We start from the raw sequence: 24367 nt of genomic DNA on the forward strand, positions 1-24367 counted from the left end.
TCTAATAGGACAAAGAGAAATGGAAGAGAGTGGGAAATAGGGTGCAGAGAGTCCTGTGGAGCAATAGGTGTAGAGAACACTTTGGTTGATTGACACTTCAGCCTCTGGAGGGTTCTTGTTGCCTGGACTTGAGAACCTAAAATAGATCAGGTTATTCCTGTGAAAAGATGCTCTTTCAGTTGTGTTTGGGAGCCTAATACTCAGGCTTTTATCATGCTTTCTGAGGCCTAGAGCTCAATTGGTTTAAAGGTGTAATGAATTTGCATCCCACTTGTGAGATGTCCAGTGTTAACGTGTTGCTGACTCCTAGGTCTGAGAAGGGAGTTATCCCATTGCTGGAAACAAAGCAGGTTCTTGGCTGTTTTGTGCCTGGGAACAGGCTGCAGAGGAAGACTGAGCTTGTGGCACAGTCTGATAGTTCCCATGTTCTCATCCTTCATGCGTGGACAAATGCCAGCAGCTGAAATCAAACCAGGATCCAAACTGGCTTCTGCTGTGCTCAGAAGTTTCATGGGAACATCTATAGTTGTTTTAGGGGGATGATATGGTTACTTTTTGCTTCTAGTTATGCAGACTGGGGGTTGCTGTGAGATTTGTGAATGTATCTGCACTACCCCTCCATGCCAGATTTTACATAGGGATGCTGCAGCCAGTGAGCACTTACTTAACACACAGGATTACTTAAAAGAACCCAACTCTGGCTGTTTTTGTAAGCTATTGTGAAAACATACTAGCTTTAAGAGTTTAGACTTTATTGCCCTAATAACTGTGATATAAATGTCAAATCTCTTATGTTTATGCTTAACTCCATCTTAGCTTTTATTGACCATTTTTCATTTGTTTTGTAGAAGCCACTCTTGGGCCAGAAACCGGGGAGTTCACAACATCTGCTCCAAATGCCACCCAGGCAACATCCTTTCCAACTGCAGTGATAAACAGTACGTTGTCACCAACAACTATACAGATGCTATTTCCCATGAGTTCCTCTGACAACAGCACTTCTGCTTTTGCAGACGTGTCCTGGACTCAGTTTAACATCATTATCTTGACAGTTATCATCATTGTTGTGGTCCTACTAATGGGCTTTGTGGGTGCTGTCTACATGTACCGTGAGTATCAGAACAGAAAACTCAACGCTCCTTTTTGGACCATTGAACTCAAAGAGGACAACATCAGTTTTAGCAGCTACCACGACAGCATTCCCAACGCTGACGTTTCGGGGCTGTTGGAAGATGATGGGAATGAAGTTGCACCGAATGGACAGCTAACGCTGACGACTCCCATGCATAACTATAAAGCTTAAAAGCAGTGATCCAGCTATTCCAAAGTTGGCTTGGAAAAGTTATGGGGCTTGTTGAAGGGATATCAGGAATCCGTGCCAAGGCTCCACGCAGAGGAATTTGCTCTTCAGATACTCTTATGCTGGGAATGCTGTAGCTTGCAGGTGAACAGGAAAAAGCGTAGTACATCCGAATTTCAGGTAATATGGTGAAGTGCATTCAGTGGCCTGTTCTCCGTCAAGATCCACAGAGTTCACTGTTGTTAAAGGCTTGATGATGCTGATCTGAAATATCTTTCTTATGAAGAAGTGGTAGGGTGGAGAAAGCACCACCCATGACTCATCAAAAGCTACTTGATATCCAGCCAACCTAACACTTATGTCTTCATCCTTTAGTTTGAGAAGTAGCTCATGAATTAACAGTGGATTTTCAGGAAAGGCTTCATTTTAGTTCCTGATATAAATGTGTTTAAAAAGGAGGACAAAAAGAGAAAGGGAGACGTTCACTGCAATACCAAAAGGCAAGTAGAGGAGTGAGGTGCACACTTGAAAAAAGTCACCATTATGAGTTTCCACTAAGCAGGGAAACGGGAAAAATAAAGAATTAAAACATTGGAGTTAGGGAAGAGACAAAGCTTTTCCATTTCGGAGTATTTATACAGGGTGATGATGCTATTAAAACATAGCAATCCATTTTGGTTTTTCTAGAAGGAGTTAATGAACTTGTATAGTTTCTGTGCAAGGGAAGACGACAAAGACATCTCAGGGTTGCCGTGTAAAAAGAAAAGCTAGGCTTAATACCCTACCCTGATAGCAATGGTGTGTTCTGTATATAAAATGTAATATATCTTCTTGGAATTGTATTTGTAATTATTTGTACAAAAATAGACAACCAACCAACCAAAAAACCCCCCCCAACAAACCCATGAACCTCCCCTATCCCCCAAGTCATATTTTCTCTTCTAGATTTTAACTGTACAGCGGTTAGTGGCGTTGTTTAAAACGGAAACAAAACCTGAGGGTTGTTTAAAATACTGTAAATTAGATGGCAATATTGTTGGAGCTGGGACTCTGGCAAACACTGACTGCTTGAAGCTTTTCTTCTAGTGTCATTGACTAACTTTCTTTTTTAGAGAACGTGTGAGTGCTCCCTACTTGCATCTGTTCGATTTCCCCATTCCTTTAAATATAGAGTGAATACCAGTGTTGCCATGACTTAGGGCCTAGTAAGTGTCCAAAAATTGGATGTACCATTCTGTTACTTGCTTTTAAATCTCCATACAAAATGCAAATACACTGTCACGAATGCACTGAGAGCCTGATCTCGATGGCTGAGCTTCTCCAGAGCGGCTGCTCGTGGTGTGAGTGGATCTCATTCCCATCTGTCCTGCACTGACACAGTGATAGGGGAGACATGTCAGAGAGCTGAAAGCAGCCTCCTGGAGGGCAAAAGCAACAACATCTGGATTTGGATGGGAATGGCTTTCAGCTGAAGAGCTTCTAGGCTTAAAAGCTAAAAATGCACTGAGGCTTTCTGGAAATGTACATAGCACAAGGTGGTGGTGATGGGGAATCAGCTGTGTCCCTGGTTCCCCTGATTTTTGTGGGAGGCTGGTGGACTGTTAGGGGGAGAACAACCAGCGGGCAGCAGAGTACAGGGAGGTCACTCCTCACTTGGTATCTGCATCAAGGCAGGCACTGTGCCCTCCTTGTGCTGGTGAGCGCCAGGTCCAGCCCATGAAAATCAATACTATTACATTTAAGCAGGGTGTGAAACAAGCCTCTCACCTAACTCATGAGGAACCTCAAACTAAAGCTGCATTGCTGTGTGTGTTGGTGCTCTGCAAACGATTGCTGCTGAGGATAAATGAAGTACCTGCTAAAGGTCAGCAGGAGCTGACAGATGCATCCTCAGAGCCAGGTGAAAGGAGGTATTTCTCAAGATGAGAAACGGTAGGAAGAATGTGGTGATTATTTATTTGCTTTCTGGTGCTGCACGGAGGCTTTTCTTACCATTGGAGACTTTTTGGGGAGGGTGGGGGGTATAGGTACTTCAAACACATGCACAAACATGCCATTTCTGCCTCAAAAACTTGCTTGCCTGGTTTAAAGATGGGGCACAGCAAGTAAGAAGGGAAAGAGCTGAAGATGGTCAAGGGCAACTGCAAGGGCAGAATGTGATATTGAGCTGATGGGACCTGGGTGAGGTCCCCGAGTGTAGGTAATAACTTTGGCTAATGTCAATCAGAGCAATGTTACTTGGAGTTATGAAACAGGGGAGGAGCGGAGGAGAAAATCTGGATGTTGCTAATTCTTGAGTCACTCATCAGACTTTGGAAGAGCAGAAAATTTCCTGGAAGTTGTAACTATTTAGCAGTACTGATTTAGGGATACACTTGCACTTCATCACTTCAGAGGGTGGGGAAAGGTGATTTAGGAAGTGTTAGCTTCTGAGTCTAATGCTGGCAGGCTAAGTGAAGGATGGATTGTTCACTTTAATGTTTTCATAATATTTTGGTAGAGAGAGAAAACGCCTCTTCCTCATTTTGGGATTACTGTTGGCTACTTTGTACCAGAAATAGGCCTTGAGTTTTCTCTCACTGTAGAAATAACATCTTCAAAATCAGAGTGTGAGTTCAGATGCTGAGCCCTCCTAATATGTGCCTACCACAGTGCAGGAGGTGTTTGCATCTGGGCTGCTTCTGACCTCCAAATTGCCCTCAATTCTTTGTGTTTGAGCCCTGGGTTTGAGAAGAGGAGGAGGGCAGGATACCTTACAGTCAGTCTGCAAGGGAGGGTGGTACAGCTGTGCTGCTATGGGTTGCACATCTGGATGAAAGGATGTAGATGGTCCCCACAGATGTGATGGGAAGCTTGGCTGGGCAGGGGGGACCTGGCTGCCTGGGTTTGGGCAGCAGAGGAAAGCACAGGATGTTCTTTAGCAGGGACTGGAGCACAGCGAGGATGTGGCACTGGGACAGTGCTTGTCAGATGGCAAAATGACTCAGCAGGAAAATCCCAGCCATCTCCAGTCAACCAGGCCTTTGGCACAGAGGAACAGCACTTAAAAAAGGGGATCAATGTCTCAGCAAAGAGAGAATAAACAGCTTCATGTTCAATTTTGGTGGTGTGAGATGAGACCTTTCCTCTCTCCATCACTCATGCAGTGTCCCCTGGGCACTGCAGGAGATGAGGACAAAGCTGGGCTAGTTGTATCTTCTATCAGCTTAGGCTGACATTGCATTTTGAGGGGATGCAGAGCAACACACATGTGCCAAGGTACTAAAGGACACCAGGACCACTGACCTGCCATGTTGTAACTTGCCATGAAGCTTCCCAGATGTTGTGGTTTGCCCTATGCCACAATGGGGTGTGGGCAGGTAAAGCAGAAATGGATTTACAGGGCTGTTGAGGTCCTACTCAAGCTAGCAAGACAAGCAGGCATCTGGATGACTTCTAGGGCTGATGTGGCAATACAGATACATGTAGGATTGCTGAAGGACCACCACACTTCTAAGTGGGCATGCTGCTGTATGGCTCTCCTGAAGAAAGGTAGTTGATGGCATGGTACAGTGGCTGTAGAACATAGAGAAGGTACAGTAAGGGCTGGGTTAAGGTGGGAAACCAGCTCTCAAGGCACAATCCTCAGGGTCGTGAGGGCCCTGTGGACCCAGATGGTCTGGATGGGGTGAGTTCAACAGTCAAGTAACTTGGAGGCAAGAGGATATAATGGAGTGGATAAAGGGCAAAAAGCAATGGTATGTCAAAGGTATGGGGCAGCCTGGATGGCTGACAACTTAGGAGAGCATTTGGTAAGCACAGAATGCAACAGACATGCAAAGAGTGATTGGGTTAATGGGAACAGATGATCTCAAATCTTAGGAACCACTGTAGCTAGGAATAACTTTGTGGAGCACTAGCCCTAGGGAGCTGGGAGGAGATGTCATCCACTGGAATGAGAATTCCCTTGAACCAGGCAAACTTGGCACGCTGGAAGCCTTTTATGAAGGAGGAGGGGATGTAGTCAGCATCCTTTGGGTGTCCTGGGCCAGTTCAGTGCTCTACAACCGCGTTATCTTAAACATTACATGCAATGGAAACGGGGTGGTGGGGGGAGTTTGCACAGTCTCCTTTAAATAAAAGATATAAAAATAAATTTCTCTGTCAAGTGAAGTTTTAAAATGAGCTCCCACAGGACTCTGCTCTTTGTGTCAGAGGCATGGATAAGAGAAATGTGGGCCTTAAAAGCTGTACTTGCTCCCAACTGAAACCAATCAGTCTTACTACGCATCCAAATAAGGTGTCTCCTAAGCATATGCTATGCTTACAAATGCATTTCTAAAATAAAAAGTGTATGATTTGAATATATGTCAGAATTTATACAGAAGAATGTTATTTAAAATGAATAAAAATAAATGTATATAATTTGTATCTATGCCACTTGGATTTTTGCATTTGTTTTTTGTTCCAAGTTCAGCAGGAGTCTTTCCATTGATGGCAACCAGAGCTGGACTGAAACCTAAAGGATTGAATCCGATCTTAAATGACATTTGTTCAGAGAGAATTATTCCTTCATTACACCCCTGGATGTGACAGGAGAACCAGGGCACAAAAATGGTTTTTAACATCAGCTATAAGTAGTTGACATTGTGTCAGATAATCCAGCTATAAAAAGAGTCCTAAGATGTTTTGTGTCTTCTTATTCATCCCAGCTTTCAGCTACTTACATGAACATGTTTGGTAGCCAGACAGTCAATGCGTGCTTCCCCGTTGTTGTCTGTAACATTCCCATAGACATAATTTGTCAGGGATTTATGCAGTCATTAACAATGAAACCCACAGAGCAAAGCTAGAATCTGGAAGAGGATATTGTATTGGATTTTTCTTCATGACCACAATGGGTCTTCCAAAGGAAATGTATGTTATCAGATGCTCTGAAACCCTTATCTGGTGCATCAATAGCCCTTGACAGTTCCGGTACTGTCTGTAAAAGGACCTACAGAAAACTTGCATTTCTTTCTCACTTGTCACTGTTAGGAAATGGATTTTTTTGGTGCAGAAGCCAATACAAATGCTAAAGGGCAGTCTTTTCTGCTGAATGTTATGTCTAACTCTTATTAAGTAAAGAACTCGGAGAGGTAAGTTGGCATAAATTAGGCAAGCACTTAAAAGTGAGTGTTCATTCAAATGTTTAACTGAGCCAGAGCTGTGTAAGTAAGGGCTACACTGGTGAAATTCCATGCAGTTTATTGAGACCTGGTTTGTATTAGCAGAACAGTTTGACTGTGTGTGACATAGCTTAGGAGGAATTCCACTATGAACCGTAACAGGAGGAGGGTAACTGAATACTGAGCAGGTCCCCAGAGAAGGGACTTGAGGACAGGAGGGGAAGGAGGACCCACACTCAGCTGATGGTGACATCTGTCCTCCTTATGCCACCATCACACCTCAGGCACAGCACTCTGAATTGCTGGATTTCATCCTGCTCCTTGGGATGAACAGCTCATCCATACTGTTACACTCACCATACTTCTCTCCTAGACTCCCTTTAGTACTTTTGTTTCTGTGGCAGTCAGGATCTCAGGCTGCCTTGTAAAGGAAAAAAGCATCATTCCAATACAGCTTCCTAACACAAGGATTTAGAATAATCTCCCCAAATGTGTTACTAATTAAGATATGGTTAAACAGCATTAAGCAGATTACCAGGAGACAAGTTGTTAAGTGCTTCTAAACAATGCACTTCCCAGCCCCTTATGCCCCTCACAGCTTCTTGGTGCTGCTGCAGACTGGGCAGTGCAGATAGCCAGGGAAGTTTTCCATCGTGTCTGTGTGTATATACATCTATATATCTATATGCCTTTGTCCACCAACCAACCATTTCATGATGTGATAACCACAAGGATCCTGCTGATTTCCTTTTGAAAGATAGTAAGTTGCGACACAAACCATGGCTCTGCAGACACAAAGGTGCCATGCCCGCATCACATGGGCAGTGAATAACGTGTCCTGTACTAAACACTGACGGATGCTGATTTAATGGCATGTATCAAATACGTAACACACTATGGTAACCTGAAACGTGAGCCAGTTGGTACCATCCTCCTAGCAAGTGGGCTCACTCCTTCTGTGAAGATCCCCTCTGTAAAGGAGCAAAGCCATGTTTCAGACTGATTGATTGCACCCTGGTGCCGTATGGCAGACCTGCTTTTGCAAACTTAACTTCAGCTCAGCAGAAGGGGACCCAGTCACACAAGGTGATAAATGTCTCTCAGGGGCCTATGGGGGAGTTGAAATGACTGAACATTTAGGGTCATCAGACCCTGAATGCAAATCATTAGGCTTGGTCAATGGGATAGAGAGGAGATTAAAAGCTTACTTGTGCTAAGTAGTGCCTGGTGTTTCCTGGTGGTTTGGGGCACCAACAGTTGCTCCATCATGCACTTGTACACATAAAGTTGAAAGACAGAAGTAGGGATGGGAAGCCCTTCATGGTCATACACATCCAGTGGTTGCAATGGCCACTATCACCAGTCTAGTGCATTTTACAGGCTTGAATGTGTTCTGAATAGCAAGTAGAACTGGGAAGGGTTCACAGAGAAAATGGAGTGAACAGGGCACCATGATGCTTTGGAATAATCATATCCTAGAATGGCTTAGGTTGGAAAGGGCCTTAAAGCTCATCCAGTTCCAAACCCTTGCCACAGGCAGGGACACCTTCCACTAGAGCAGCTTGCTCCAAGCCCCTGTGTCCAACCTGGCCTTAGACAGTGCCAGGGATGAACTTCTTCTTAAGATCTCATCTCAGTGTCCCCTCTGTCAGTTTAAAGCCATTCCTCCTGTCCTGCCCCTACCCGCTCTTACAAGAGCAAATAAACCCACCTAACTGCCATACCCATGGGCAGCCCTTACCTGTGGCCTAGTTCCTGGCCAGGTACGAATCCCTTTGCGATAACCCAGATGCCATTGACTGAAACCTGACACAGTCCGTACGGAAGAGGCAACCAAACCGTGTGCCTTAAGCACATCGCCGCTGCTGCGGGTCCCTGCAACGGGCTTCCTCATGTTGCAGGTAACGCTGGGCGAGTCCTGGCACCATGCCCTGGTTGTGAATGTCACAGGGAACTTTCAATCTCAATAACGAGTTAAAAGAGAATGTGGAGAGCGTGAGGGAACATGGAGGCAGCAGCTCCCCCCGGTCCTGACACCCTCATGGGCCCCCCTGAGAGACACAGCCCCTGGGGGAAGCATATTGTTAGCGTTTAAGCCAGTTTGCAATTCCAGCTGCCTGAAGCGTTCAATATAATTCCATTTTCTCGCTCAAAAGTGGGAAAGCTGCAAGGCTTAGCTCTTTGCTTTACACCCCCCCGATTGATTCAAGATCGTCCTGTTTGGGTGCTGACAGCAGCTGGCTTCGCAGATTGTCACCCCTGCCAGCTACAGAGAACAGTGACTGGAATGGGAAATTAAACCGTCATTATTCCTCTCTCCAAGCCTGACAGAGGGCTGGCGCCGAGCAGGACATGGAAACAATCGGCTCCGGCGGCTCTGGCAGCGGCGTGGGGCCCGCCGCACCCCACAAAAGCCTCTTCCAAACGCGGAGCTCTGGGACCGAAGGCGGCGGGGAGAGGCGGGGGATGCCCCGTTGCTCAGCCCCATCCCATCGCCACCTCTCACACGGACTCGGCCGGCTTGCCCTCGACAAAGGTGGCAGCCACTGTGCCCGCAATAAACACGGCAGCTCCTCGCCGCTTGTCTCCCCTTTGAAAGCAAGATGGCGTCTGGCTGACCTCGCCCTGGCTTCCCTCACTCAAGATGGCGCCCGACGCCTTTCTCCCCCATTGCCCAGCTGGCAGTCTCCACCATACCCCGCCCCTCTCTGCCCTCAGCCAACATGGCGCCTACCCGCTCCACTTCAGCCACTGCCCTCACCAAACATGGCGGTTCCCCTTCAGTTTCTATACGCCCGCTTCCTACCCTCACCCACGGTGGCTTCAGCGGCTTCACCTCCGTCGACGCAAAGATGGCGGAAGCGATTGCGCCTGTTTGAATTCCAGCGAAGCCGCCAAAGCCGCGTACAAAGGAGCCGGAGCCGTGGCCGCCCGGGACCCGCGGGCCATGGACTCGCTGCCGGGGGACGACCCGACCCTGCCGGTGGAGCTTGAGGGCAGGTAGGCGGGCGGGGGGCGCTGAGGCGCCGGGCTCGCGGCTCCTGCATCCCGCCGGTGCATGTGGTGGGGCTGGGCCCGCCGGCCCCGAGCGGGGGTCGTGGGGACGGGACCCCCAGCGCTTGTCCTCAGCGGTGTTCTCATCCTTCTTCAGCGTGTCCCAGCTGCCGGACGTCTCCCGCGGCGATCCCCAGCCCGGTCCGGCCGGCGGCGACGGTAAGGATGGGAGGCGGGCGGTGCGGGAGGCGGCGGTGAGGTACTCGCGGCACCCGAGGAGGAGCCCGCCCGGCTCTGCCCGGGGCTCGGTGCTCCTCCGGGTCTGGGGATTGCCCTCATGCAAGAGGGCTGGAGCTCTGCTCTGGAGCCAGGCTGAGAGAGCTGGGCTGGGTCAGCCTGGAGAAGAGAAGGCTCCTGAAGGGGAGACCTGAGAGCAGCTCCAGTGCCTGAAGGGACTGCAGGAAACCTGGAGAGGGGCTTGGGACAAGGGATGTAGGGACAGGCCAAGGGGAATGGCTTTAACCTGCCAGAGGGGAGACTGAGATGAGCTCTTAGGCAGAAGCTCTTCCCTGTGAGGGTGCTGAGGCGCTGGCACAGGGTGCCCAGAGAAGCTGTGGCTGCCCCATCCCTGGCAGTGTTCAAGGCCAGGTTGGACACAGGGGCTTCGAGCAAGCTGCTCTAGTGGAAGGTGTCCATGGGTTGGAGCTGGATGAGCTTTAAGGTCCCTTCCAACACAAACCCTTTTGTGATCTATGAAAAAAGTCAGTAAATGCCTTCAAGTGATGCAGCTTTTTGTAAGTTATGTCTTTTTAAGGCTCTAAACCGCCAGCAACTGCTGCAATTACCGCTGTCTGCTCTGTTGCCTGTGGTCATGATGGCTCTTAGTCTTACATAAGATGATCAGTGGTTTTGTGAAGCATGTACTTAAAACACTTACAATATCCAGCAAGGCTCTTTCATGTTGTGCTTAGTTTTAGGGAAATTGGATGCTGGGTATCATCAGGTTTTCCAGTTCAACTCTTCAGAGTTACTTCCTGCCTGAAGTAGCCTGCTCTGGACTCAGTATCTTCGCTTTTACTTATTCACATATTCAGAAGCCTCCTTCTGTTGAACAGAAGCGTCAATTCTGGACAGTTTTCTATATGATAGCCATGTAACTGTGTTCATCCTGAGGTGTGGGAGGCTTGCTTGAAGCACTTTAAAGCTGAATGGCTGCAAAGTACTGCTCTGAAGCCTTCTAGCTGTGGTGTTAACTGTTCTCTGTTGCGTTAGGTACATTTGAGGTGTATGGTTTTGATTTCTCTTTACATGCGTGTATCCAGCAACATAATGTGGCTGAATTCATTGTGTAGATGAAGTAGGTAACTGAAACTAAGACTTTGTGGTTTACCATGAAGATCTGTTTGCTCACGAAAGGAAACACATGTAAGAAACATACCCATGTTGCCAAAGTGCTTTGTTGTATTCAGCCTGTGCTCTAGGAAGGCTGTTTGTTATTTGAGTTATTTTCAAAGTTGCCCTACCTTGCATAGCAATTTGGGGACTGCTTTAAATGAAGTATTTTCTTGTGGTTAGTATGAGAATCAGTCCTCAGCTACCTCTTCTTTACATTGAAGATAAGTGTTTTGCACAGTCTCATTATTCTCATTAAAAGTTTGCTCTCACGCATTTGAGTGGAAGCAAGTTCAATGTTAAAAGAATGTGTGTGCAAAAGGAAGTTTTAAGTGCGTGTAAATTATGCTTTAGAAACTTACATACTGGTCATTTCCTCTGTCCGTGGTTTCCCATGTCTAAGGTGAAGCCCTGTCCTCTTACCGGTAAGGTACTGAGATTTGAACTGCTTTCTGATGGTTTAACAGGACTTAATTCTAATATGGGACTCCTCTAGTTGCTCTGAGGACTTGGTATTGAAAATGCACCTCACATAGCTTGATTTCAGTGCACATCTTGGTTTAAATGGCTCAATTTGTAACTAGGGAGCTTAAGTGGTAGAGAACTTGCTGTGATCAGAAAGAAATCTAGGTACTAACTAGTTAGCCCTAACATTTAATGTGAACAAGGGGCAAGAAAAACACCTCCTTCACTTCCCCAAAGGTGGTGTACTTTTACTATGTTGAGATTAACTAGGCCTTTGCTGTTTCCAACTTGAAGCCCAGTTTAGAGATTCTGCTGTCTGAACTTGTTCTGTCTTCTTAAATATCTAGTGTTACCAGATGTGGCAGAAGACACAGTCTCACCAACTAGAGCTCGGACCATGAAGGACTATGAAAATGTAAGCAGACTTTTACTATAAGACTCAGTGATATATTAATGGCCAAGATATATCTAACATGCTGGATCAAGTGTTGACTCCCTGGGTCAGGCTTGTTCGTCTGTTAGAGGTGTGACTGGCTGGCTGTGCTTTGAACCTCTGTTTCTGAAGTATTGCTTTTGAGAACAGAGGGAAAAACGTGTTGCTGAGAGCAGCCAACTGCTGCTCTGAAGTTATGAAACAAAATTGGCACCCTCTGCTTGAAAATTCATGCAATCACCAGAAACATAAGAACTTGGCTTGCAAGTCTGCAATTGATGTATTTCAAGGGATAGTCAAGCCTTTTTTCATTTAGGCTAGTAGAGGAATTGTGGTTTTAATTCATTTAACTGTGTGTAATACTTTTAAACCATGTAATTATGTATGATTCTGCTTGGAATACTTTTGTTGTAAAGGTCTGGCATCATTGTGATAATTCTATAGATAAAACTGAGTTAGGCACTTACTAAAATCCAAAGGAGGACGTTAGATTTTTTTTAAAACCATATATGAATTGCATTGGTTATTTAAACTGAATAAGCCAATCTTCTATAGCTGCTGAATGCTGCTTTGGTTGGGGTATCGCTGCATTCAGCTTTAAATTGCTTAACTCAAGTTCTTATGGCTGTGTGAAGAAACTGTAGAGGGGAAGGCAATCAAAATGCTCAGATGACTGCTACAGATAGAGGCTGTGGCTTGCTATCTTTAGGATGTGTCGAGTGTCTGCAGTTTTTAGTGTGTTTCTGCAGCTGCTGTTACCTTTTGTAGCATTGTTATGTTTGAAATGAGTGCTGCTTCTAAACTCTTTCAGTTTCTGGTGGCCTTATGTCCCTCTAAGGCAGAAGCTTTGCTCTTTGGTCAGGATTTAAAGCTGCTTTTGAAATGCCTTGGCCTGTGTCTGTTTCACTTCCTCTTTTGTTTTTGTGCATTGGAAGACTCTTGCCTTGGCATTCGTATGTGCTTAAAATACCTTACTGTGATATATGCCCAAGACTTCAGTCTAGCATATACATTTTGCAAGTGGTTTATTATCTGCAGTGCTCGTTTGCACAAGGGAAAATGTTATAGGAGCGAGGAAAAAATCTGTTGTTTTTTGTTTTGTGTGATGTAGAGGGGAAGGGGTGCCCTCACGTGTCTCTGGTTCCTCGTGTGTACAGACCTCTTATGTTAAACTGCGCTGTTAAAGGTCTCATGGGCTTTTATGGCTGCCAACAGTATAATGAAGCTCAAACGTTCATTCAAGTAAGGGAAGAAGAACCCATTAAGCACTATTAAACACAGAGATATATCTCATGTTTTTGAGTCTAAGATTTCTGGTGGCAGAAAAACTAAACTTGAAAAAGGGAGCATTTACCATCGTTGTCTTTTTAATTATTTACTAAGCATTCAGCTACAGCTGTGTTTAAATGCTCTTTTGGACTGCCTGTTCTTATCCCGCTTTAAACCAAATCTGAACTAGCAGGTAAAGCTCCTGATATCTCCTGCCTGGAGGTGGTTTGTGTGCATGTATACATATTTATATTAATGCATCAATTTGCTGATCTTTGAGGCTATGTGATTTATACAAGGTATGAGAAGGAAGTAATGAAAGGAGTGGGCTCCTTTCCTTGCAGTTCAGAGAACAAGATGGGTATACTGAGCCTTGAATGGGCTAAAGGGTGGATCCATGTAGAAAAGGTCCTTTTATGTTTATAAAAGGATTATATATGGACCATCTCCATATCCTGGAGATCATGCTGATCTAGATGATGTCAGAGGTGTAGATTTTGTTAGTATTTATAGAGTCTGTCCCACTTTCTTACCATATTGGGGGAACCACCTTGTGATAGAACATGTAAATACGTGGGCAAAGTGAAAGACATCTCTAACTGAGGACCTTGTTATTACTAGATGTTAATGAGTAGAAAGGACATTAGTACCAAGTTAGGGAACTATGTCATAGTATATGTGTGTTCATTTCTTGCCTCCCCAAACCCACTTTCAGTTTTGCTGTCTTGTTAAAATGGCCTCTGCTGGCAAACCCTGTGTTGTGCTGTGAAGCCACGGCCTCTGCTGACAGATGCTGTTTGCCATAAAAGTGGCTTTATGAACTTGGAAAGGAGCTAAACCAAGCTAGGCAAGTGATGTTTGCTACCATGCTGTCTAGAGTATTCTGTGTAGAGTGTATTGCTTTGTTCTGGTTTTCTTTTCAGGAACTGTCTGCTGTTTCTCTTCTTTCATTCCTTTGTTAAATACAGAAATAAAAATGCAGAAAGGAATTAAGACTGAGTCTTTAAATGCTTAAGTTGAGATGATTGCCATTAAAATCCTTTTGCAGCGTGAACTTGCTCACATTTTACACGTTGTCTTTTATTAAGCTATAACTTTTTAATTGTAGCCTGCCTGAATTAACTTTCCTCTGAGCAACTGAATGTCAGAGACAACATTTGTTTCACTGCTTGGTTTATGATTGCGTAGTCTGTTTTGTTTGCCTTTGAAAACAGTACCCTTAAGCTCTTTGATTTAATTCTATTGCCACTGAAATACATGTGAGCAGAATTAAGATATACTGAGTTCTTTTGAAATTGTTTCTTTCTTTCTGACTCAGACTGGGTCGTATGAGTGAATTCTAACAAGGAGTTCAACTAATACAGTTTCAGAGCATCTTTGGACTATTTCTGAATGAACAAACAGGGACTATCTGTTAGGAATAACCTACTGACAGCATAGAAAACCCAAAACCAACAGCCCCAAACCAAATGCTGCAAGGTCTGCTCTCATGAGTTGAACAAAGAGCTGAGCTTGCCAGCAAGACATGCAAGATCTAGCACAGTTGTGCAGCCTTGCTTTAGAAGGTCTTTCATGTCTTTCCTTACTCTGAATAAGGATTTTAGTTCTGAGCAATATTCTGCGTTGGGCTCAGTCACGTGAATTCAAGTACAAAGTTGCATTGTTTTCATGCTTACATCCATTTGAATGTTCTGAAAGAGTCATTGCAGTTACTCAAGATGCCTCATTATACTCCTGAGGTATTATGCTTTAAGCAGTTACAGTGCGCATAGTTCAAGTTTGTCCACTACTGTTTGAGATCATCCAGTTGGAATTGTAGGGAAACAAGGGTCAAGTTAACTTACATGTATTGCCACTAAAGACAGGCTTCTTCAGGATGTGTGCATGGGCCGTCGAGTTGATGTTGTCAAGGGTATTTTCAAAGCCTTGGATGATATTTACCAGCGTGAGTAATGCTGAGGCACATTGCTGGGCAGATGATTGAACTGCAGAATCGTGTGCAGATACAGGTTCTGCAGTTAGAGAAGATCATTTTAGGTTTCACAAGCCAAATATTTGAAGAATTGTATTGCTAATAATTCTCACAAATGGTACAATGCTGTTCTGGGAGAGCCTACATAAATATTTGATTAGTAGCTCTGTAACATATTAGATTTCCTTTTGCTGAAAGCATCTGGCAGGGGACACAGGGCTTATTTGAATGAATGTTTTATGCTTAGTTCCTTAAAAGAAATTTAGAGGGAGACTCCTTTCTTTAATGAAATCATCAACTATGTTACTGCTCCTACTAGGAAGGGTAAAAACCATAACCAAAGAATTGCACTATGAAATATGTGATGGGATAAAGGTTTTATTGGTGTGCGATTGGGCACACGTGCTTTGTGTGCCTGTGGCTTTTCTTCCTGCGAGTAGGCTGCCAGCCCATGCTTTTGCCAAGAAAATGCTTCTGTTTCAACATGATGTCTTGTTTTGTTCAAGTTCTTTCTTATGAAAGAAAGAACTACTTAATATTTTTAGACTTAAACCCCTTCAAACTCTTGGATTCTTTTTGTGTAAAGTCACACAATGTTTTAGTACTTAAAAGAAGGAATGTTCTAAAAAGCACTGTCTGCACAACAGCGTGTTTTATATATGTTTAAACAATGCCCTTTTATAATTACTTGCTTAATTGCTGGTGTCTCCTAGTTTTGCAGGGCTAAAACTAAACACAAGCTAAATGATAACATCTTACACAAACATACAAATTTATGTGTGTGCCTATGGGCCTCTGATTCTTAAAACCTAAATAAAAACAAAAAACAAACCCAAAAGCATTCTGAAGGGGTAGGCTGGGATTTCTTCTTGTTCAGGTGAGGAATGGAGATGGGGAATGGTAGGAGAAAAATGTGATGCTTGCTGAAGATGTAGAAGATGGAAACCCACTGAAGAGCTCAGAGGGTTTTCAGCTCCCTGGTGGTGCTATCTTGAAGGGAAGGATGTTTCATTTTCATTTGGATGTCATATGCTGGTATTAACACCTTCACAATTTGAATATATATATATGTATGTATGTATGTGTATCACCCACACATAAGTATATGTTTAGCTGTATCCAGTGTAGATAAGGCCCTCAGTGACATGGTTTAGTAGTGAACTTGGCAGTCCTGTGGTAATGGTTGGACTTGATGATCTTGAAAGTCTTTTCCAACCTAGTTGATTCTATGATTGTATGAATTCCAATCTTGCACTGTGGAGAGCAACCCTAAACAGTAGGAGTTTTCACTGTTTAGCTTGGTTTGAAACGCATGCCATAATTTTCTCCTTTTCTTTCTTATTTCACAGCAAATCACTGATCTGAAAAAAGAGAACTTCAACCTGAAGCTTCGTATATACTTTCTGGAGGAACGAATGCAGCAGAAGTTTGATGGTCCCACTGAAGAAATATACAAAATTGTATGCATTTAGAAGAATTTAATAGTATATCTTTTTGAAGAGTTTGTTTTCTTATGGCCTAATCCTTTCCAGTAATAACTAAATTAAAAGAACCAGTATAAGGTGTGGAAAAAGGAGTTTCAAATGCACGAGTGTCCGTAGTTATAGGACAGACTAAGATGTTATGTTTCCCCTGAATGGCTATGAATCCTTGGTAGTTGTACTACTCAGATCAGGTACTGAATGGGAAACAGAAGCAGCAGCACACTTGTGAGTCTGGCATGTAGTTACTCTGCTTTCTACTGTCAGGCAGTTCAGTTCACCCTCTATTCTTTCCTGGGTTTATCAGGTGGCAGTTCAGCTATTTGGAGGTGGTTTAAAGCAAGTAGAAGTTGTATTAGGATTGTGTATAGCTTCCAGTTTTATTGCTCTGAACTGAAAGAATGCATATTTGTACTGGATTCAGGAAATCTATGTCAGTTTGTGGAAGAAACTGGCATCTATAAGTTTGAAGAAGTTTGAAGAGTCAAGTGGTATGTTTTGCATCCTCATTATTTCAGGTTTGCAGATGATAGGAAGCACCTTTGGTGGTGCCCGAGTTCTAGAAGGGAAAAAAATCATTTTGGTAATTCAGTGCCATGTTATATACAACAGGTGCTTGCATCAGATCCCTTTTCCATAATAGGATGGAAACTTAACTACTGCAACAAGCACCAAGAGACTGAAGTTATAAGTTAATGTTTAGCTAGGTCATGGTTTCAACTGAACATTCCTGGTGGGTGTTCTGTCCTGGTCTTCTATGCTGGTGTCTTGTAATGGTTAACCTGCTGAAATGGTGTCTGTAAACCTGCAGTTGTTCTTTGTACAATGTGTACTTATGTCCTGAGTTGTTTTCTTGGGCTGTAACAAAGTAATTTTGAGATTATTAAATATCTCCATAGTTGATACAATCAGGTTTTTAAAAGAAAACAAAATGTATCTTAGGTGAAAGAAAAAACGTGCATTGAAAGCTTTAATAACTCCCTATGCTGATCTGCAGTACCAGTCGTTACAGTGAAGTGTGTGTAGGGGATTTTTCTTGCTTTAATACAGTGGTCCTAAATGCTTTCTGAGATCTCTGAAAGTCTTGAAACTTGCAAAATGTCCTTTAAAGCTTGAATATCTCTATGCTATTCTTAGCCCACTGATATATTTGCTGGTCCAAACAAAAAAGTCATCTACACATTGCCAATAACTTTTGGGTAGGGTGACCTCTGAGCTCTCCCCAGACACCTTAATTCTTTTGTCCTAGAACATTGAGCTGAAAGTTGAGATTGAAAGTCTGAAGCGTGATCTGCAGGAGAGAGAGAAGCTGCTTATCAAAGCCTCGTAAGTTCCAGTGTGTTTCTTCATGTCTGTTACTTAGGATTTCCAAGATCTTGCTGCTGTTTTTTTTCCTAATGTTTTAGGAATATGAGGATCCCCAGAAGTAGTATTTTAAGGGCACTTATCACACAGTTATTTCATTTATTACTGAAATCATGTGTGTGAATTCTTAAATGCACAATGATGTTAATTTCCTTACACTGGATGGAGTGACTTTGATCTCCTTCATGCTACTGTATTTTTCAGGTACATAAATCACTCCCTAGTTGGGAATGGCTTAGCATGCCTGTTGTAGAAGTCAAGCTAAGAGCTTAATTGTCTCAACAGGTGAAGAGATGGAGGTTATTTTAGCAGCACTGGATTGAGAAGACACAAAAAGGTTCTCAGAAAGGCTTAGGAAACAGTTCAGAGCTAATCTAGAATAGGTCTTGTGGGTTTTAATGATATCAACATGAATACACCTCAAATTCCTGCCTTTCTGTTAGAACCTCTTTTCTAAATAAGTATTATTTATTTAAAAATTATAATGCTACATTGTTTTACAGGATGGGCAGGGTGGAATATGCTTTGAAGAGGGAATGGATGAGTAGGGCTGACAATAGTCTATTAAACTGCTTCTTTCTAGATGTCACGTTCAAAACTAACCTGGGCTGGTAGTGACTGACAGATGCTGACTGCTACACAAGCTCAGTTTCAGCTGATTCTCTTTGTGTGGCCTAATACATAAGGCATTGAGTTGTTACCAATTAGCCTTTTTTTTCACAGAGGAGCCTAATTTCAGGTAGATCCTGAGGACCAGATTAGTTTTTGTTTGGTCTCTTCAGGTAACTGTTGAAGGCTATTGCTGGGCTTTGAATGGAACCTTGCACAAGTTCAGAAAATGTAGGGAGCAGTCATAACCAAGTGGTCATCCTTTGTTTAGTAAGGAAGCAGTAGCTGTTGTGTTCCTTCAAGGTATTAACAGTTACTGAGAAGGCAGTTGGAGACGTCTCGGCAGCTGTATAACTTGACTTTATTCCAGTGCTGCTTTCAGTAGAAAATACATCTCTGCCAAAGGCTTGATACTGTATTTGGAAGCTTAAATTATGAAGGAATCATTACACTTTCTATGAATGATGAAAAAGTGGTTGGTTATCCACTGTGACAAGGCTTGTGTGTGGAACTCATTGCTATATAGTGTGTAGATGTTTGTATTTAACCTTAAAGTGACAAGAAGGTACAGATGAAGTGGTAGACGCTTGTGTGTAATCTACTAGGCAGTCTCACTTTAAATGTCTTCCACTTTGTTATGTAATGAGATTTCTATCTATATTATGACCTTTCAGTAAGGCAGTTGAAAGCTTGGCCCAGGGTGGTGATGCTGAAATGCAACGTGTAAAAGAAGAGGCACAAAAGAAGGTGCAAGAAATGGAAGAAATCCTGACCAGCAGAATAAACTTGCTGGAAAAGGTGGGTGACTGAAACGGAAGGAGCAGTTAGGAATCAGTACTGCCTTGGTGCTATTGTCTGAGGTTTCATAGTGTCATCTACCTGTATTTTCAGCTTTCCTGGAAAAATAGCCTCTCCATAGAATGGCTGTTTTTTCCTAGAGGTTATAGAGTGCCTGTTCTTTCTAGAGGCTTTCTGTATCTCCACTCTTGTGTGCTCATTATAGGCTGAGAGCCCACCTACTTATGGCAGCTTCTGGGTAGGTGAACCAGTGAGTGCTTCCCTCTGTTCTGCCTCTTGCATTCTGTTGTTAGATGGACCTTTATGCCAAATATTGTTGGCTTCTGCTGTTAATATATCTTTTTGCATAACATTCTCCTGTTACAGAGGGTTATTCTTAACAATGGCTTTTTGAGTTCCTTGCTCTCTGTGGTTGAGACAGTTTATTCCTCTATTTATTGTCAAGCCATTGCTTAAATTGCCTCTTTACAGGGGAATTGCTTCGTGTTTCCTCCTTTTGTAGTGTAAAGCCAAAAAACCCCAAAGTTCTCTGCATGAATAACCTGCTTTCTTAGAAGGAAGAAGAAGTTCAATTTCTTGTAAAGAGCAAATGTGATACCGACTGATCTGTGCTGGAAATGTTTGTGTCGAGTTCTAGAAATACATAAACTCAGGGTTGTTTTGCATCATTGACTATGTGCACTTCACTGGACTTGTGGGATTTTATAGCTGTGTTTATGAGAGGGATAGAGGTCTGCTGCTCTTCCTGGAAGTAAATAGGAATAGCACAAATGGATACATGTCAATGTATGCTTTCCCTTCCTAAAGAATGAATTAGACATGGAAGGTATTAGTAGTCATCCCCTGGTGGTATTTTCTATCACGAATTAGCAGTATTCAGAAAGCAGTGAGCTCCTTCAGACAGGAGAAGGGGGGAATCTCCACAGCCTTTCTTTAGTTTAGTGGAATGGGGATTTCTCAAAGCATTCTTCATGCTATTGCATTGGTAGAGAAGTTCCTAAATAACTTACTCTGTACTAAACCAGCCAGTCGGACTGTTGTTTCCCAGCTCTGCCAAGGTATAAAGCCAAATACTCTTAATCTCATGGTGATACAGGATTTTCTGTAGCCTGGAGATAGCGTTGGCCTCCGATATAAATTTCATTATGCTTATGAATGTGAACACTGCAGAGTAGTTTTAGTCACTTGTTTATGTAGCACCATATAATGATACAGACCCAGGTAACACTAACGAAGGTTAACTTAATTCAGAGGTTTTGATTGACAGGTGAGTGCTGGCAGATCAGCTTGTCAGGAAAGGGGTTGGGTGGTGAAGTCTGGGGGTGAAGGACCTTTTCCTCAAGCTCCCCCAAAGAGACATGCTTTGTAGTATAGATATGAAATGGAGAGGGGAATTGGTAGGCTACAAGGAGGCTTCTGTTTCATAGAAAGCACAATTCAGTGAGCACAGTAGAGAAGCTTACAATGTCAAAATGAAGATCTGAAACAAACTTCATGTAGGAGAAGCATGGGGTTATTTGGTCTTCCCTATGAGTTGGGTCACCTAGAGGAGGTTGACTGGAATCTCTGGATGTTATCTCCATTCTATTGCTGTTGAAGAGAAAAAGGTCAGGTTCAGACTTTATCAGTTCTTGCAAAATATTATAAATGATGTTGGGAAGAGTTCCAATTAGCTACAGTGAGTTTGGGAATATTAATTTCATCTCTGATGGAATAAAAAAGCTCTTGTTTAACCTCTCTAAGTGTAGCTATTTATTATGATAGTGAGAGGACAGTGGGACAAAGCCAAATTATAATGGCTAAATCTAAAACCATAGCGTTGGGGCAGTTTTAATTCTAGTTCTGCTATCAGGGTATTTGTTTTATTTCTTTGAAACAAACTTCCCTTTTTCTATGCACCATGGAAAATGTCTGCATTTTCAAGATTAAACCATGAAGAGTTCAGAAGCATTTTCAAAGTGCTTGAACTACTTGGTAAAAGTTGCTAAATTAAACATGCCAGCATATGTTTGGGAAAAGAAACTTCAATATGTGAAAGAAAATTGTGAGCATTTTCTTCTTACAGGCATCAGGATCGTGTGTTTTTTAATTACAGGATCTTAAAGCTGCCCAAGAAGATGTGGAAAAAGCTGTTGCAATGACAGAGAAGGAGAAAGCTCTGAGAATAGCTGCTGAGCAGAAACTTGCTTCAATTATGAATGCCCCTGCGAAGGATGTGGATATGATTACAGGAGCTGAGAAAGACAGGTCAGAACTCTTGCTGGTGCTGCTTCTGACTACTGGAATTCTTTGTTGTTCAAGTGCAAAGAGTCAACATGGATTTATAGGTTTTAATAGTTTGATCCTACCCTCAGATACATGAGTGAGTGCTACTGGCTATCTTATCTATTCAGCTATTAAATGAATAGCAACACAACAACCAGTTTACATGCTGCATGATAGAAAAATCACCTTTAAATGTTGCCTGAAAGTGTAAAAGGATCAGTATGCATGTGACCATGAGCATGTCCTATTTGAAAGCATCTTTGTAGCTTTGACTTACCTCCTGCTCACTGCTTTCTTGAACCACTGCTGAATAGAACTTGACTCTACCATTTGTATGCTTTCATGGTGCTTACGTACTCTGCAGTCCCAGGGATGTGTATGTTGAGGCTGGTAAACCTAATGGGGAGAGAAACTGTGTTTGAGCTGTTTTGATTGTGCTTTGCAAAGCATTGGCTTGGCTTTGTTTGGCAGGTAGTGGCAAAGGTGTGTGAGTTGTTCCTCTACTTGAGATGGGGAAAAATGTATCAAATAAAATCTCAATCCTTTGGAGGGTTTTTCTTTTTTAGGTATGTAGGGTAAAATATAAGCCTGGCAAGCCTCCCAATAAAGCTGGCTTGGTCTGGGAATATGAGCCCAGGATGGAGATCGAAAGATTGCTATGATTCCTTATATGTTAGAGTATCCTTTCCCATTTGTTTGTGACTGAGCCCTGCAGGTAGCTGCTCTGTGAGTCACTGCATAATTGGTCTACCCTGATAACAGAAAGTTGTGTTGGCCTGAGGCTTTCATATTGTAGGCTTTATGTTATGGTAGCACCAAAGCAAGGTTTGCAGTGTGTTCCAGACAGCTGTTCCAAAAGCATAGAGGTTGAAAACTGCCAATCTGAACTCTATTGTGGCATAAAATTACGAATCTGTTCTAATAAGTTTTGATATTGCACCTTATGTGCCACGACTTAGTTATAACCTGGCTCTCAAGTTGTCTCCCTCCTTTCCCTTTCCCTATCTTCCTCTTTCTATCTGTTAGTCATCTGCACTGAACACAGTTGCTCTCCAGAGAGACTTGAGCTGGGAAGGAGGTCTAAACCCAGTCCCTTTGAGGTACTCTGGTTGACAGCTTGTGTGAAAATAGTACTTGAAGTGTGGAAGCAAATCGGCAGGACTGGAGTATAACGAAGGTTTTGGTTTAGTTTTGGTGGTTTTCCCCTCTCTTTAGCTTTCCCTCCGTGATCCAATGTTAGCAGGATCATCTATTGCATGCTGGTAGATCGGTGTAAGTATTCACAGGCCTAGAAAAAAATAGTGCTAATGGAAGAAGAGAGCATTTGACTTCTTGAAGTGAATCAAACGTTAACGTGCAGTGCTTTAAATGTGTCTGAGAGTAGCACATCTGGAATCCATATTGTGTTTAAAAGATGCTTTCACCATTTATGCTACAAAATACAAAGGGAATCACAGCTGGCATTTTATGCTAGAAAGTTTTGCCTTAATAACCCTTATATCTGTCAGGAAACATGAGCATTGTTGTGAAATGAGAACCAGCTTAGGTACAAATATAAATGTAAATGTGTACTTGGGGGATACTCAGTGATGACATGAAAGGATATGGTGGTGTATGAAATGGAATAGATTGATAAGCTTTTTGTGTGTGCTCTAAAGGACGATGTAACTAAAATGTTGAAGCTTAAGTGTTGGCATTTGAAAAGAAGAATGAGCACTTTGCAGGGGGCTCAACAGTGTTTGTTGCTTTTTGTAAAGTTACTTCACCTTTTCTGGTTTCTCTGGAGGGAAAAGAGGTTGTGAAAGTCCTCCCCAGAGTTTCACAAGTGTTGTCTGGAGCCTTCACCTAGGGAAGTTGTCTGCAAGATTTATTACAATGGTGGTACATGATGCAAGATTAATATTGATTTTCTAATTTCAGACTTATAGAGCAACTGAATCTGTCACTGAAAAGTAAAGAAGCTTTAATTCAACGCCTGGAAGAGGAAAAGGCTCAGAGTGGATCTTATGATGGAAACTTATCAGCAGAAAAGATCAGAGAACTTACCAGTGCTTTGAGGCATGAAAAAGATAGTGAGATAGAGGTGAGGAGACTGACTGAACAGTTCTGTGTTAAATCTCGTGTGGTGGAGGATTTTAAAGGCTTTGTGCATGTCAGTATGTGAGTGACTTACACCAGTCTTTTAAAATATTCTCCATGGTTGTTACCTCCCTCCCTTCTCTATTTCTGTAACGTTCATTGGTGAGATTGTGGTCAAAATTCGTCCTTATTACCCATGCTTACCATTCATTCAATGAGAGGTGATGTTTCCCCTTGCTTTGTGCCTGTGTTACAGATACTGTGCAATTGCTTTACAGAAGTGTATATTAAAAAGAAAAATGCTAGATGTTAATCTCTCCCTCAATAGATGCCACAACTGCTAAAGAAGTTAAGAATGTGACTTGGGAGTTTGGTATTAGGAAGTATCTCTACTGTTATGGTCTGGAGAAAAAGCTGTGGTAAGGGGGGTAGGCCTAAAAACCCTTCATGAAATAAAGGGAAAGTGTAATCTTTCATTTACAAAATGTGCTAAGAGTTAGCCTTCTATTTCACTTGGCTCTTACATAGCAAGACATATCCTGAAAGCTGACGTGTAGATAGAGCTGTTAAGGCTTGTTGTCTATCTTTGTTTTCCTCCAATGGTTATTCAAGCAATAAATTAAAGCTGGCAGAATTAAGAAAGCAATCATGGAGGCTTCTCATGCTTCTGAGAAGTTTTCCTGCCTTTGGTTTTATAAGTTAATAATGATCAGTACCTGCAGACCTTTGATTTCTGTCAGAAATAGACAAGAGAACCTTGTATGATTGGACCAATGAGTAGAATGAAAAGTTTTCAGT

General features: G+C 42.9%; 2 protein-coding genes across 2 annotated transcripts in view; both read left to right on the plus strand.

Annotated features, from left to right (window-relative positions):
- Positions 1-5719, plus strand: part of MEGF9 (multiple EGF like domains 9) — a 47870-nt gene extending 42151 nt beyond the window's left edge. Inside the window, exon 6 of the mRNA XM_062640298.1 lies at positions 849-5719. Within this exon, the coding sequence (XP_062496282.1) occupies positions 849-1303 (455 nt within the window). The 3' untranslated portion in view covers positions 1304-5719. The remainder of the gene's footprint in view (positions 1-848) is intronic.
- Positions 5720-9155: 3436 nt separating this feature from the next.
- CDK5RAP2 (CDK5 regulatory subunit associated protein 2) overlaps positions 9156-24367 on the plus strand; it is an 80330-nt gene continuing 65118 nt past the window's right edge. Inside the window, 9 exon segments of the mRNA XM_062640308.1 lie at positions 9156-9237; positions 9240-9447; positions 9599-9660; positions 11646-11713; positions 16322-16432; positions 17703-17779; positions 19102-19225; positions 21321-21472; positions 23411-23573. Of these exon segments, the coding sequence (XP_062496292.1) occupies positions 9171-9237; positions 9240-9447; positions 9599-9660; positions 11646-11713; positions 16322-16432; positions 17703-17779; positions 19102-19225; positions 21321-21472; positions 23411-23573 (1032 nt within the window). The 5' untranslated portion in view covers positions 9156-9170.

Source organism: Pezoporus occidentalis, unplaced genomic scaffold, assembly GCF_034315485.1.
Source record: "Pezoporus occidentalis ecotype Australia unplaced genomic scaffold, CSIRO_AGI_Poc_V1 ctg64, whole genome shotgun sequence".
Lineage (NCBI taxonomy): Eukaryota > Metazoa > Chordata > Aves > Psittaciformes > Psittacidae > Pezoporus > Pezoporus occidentalis.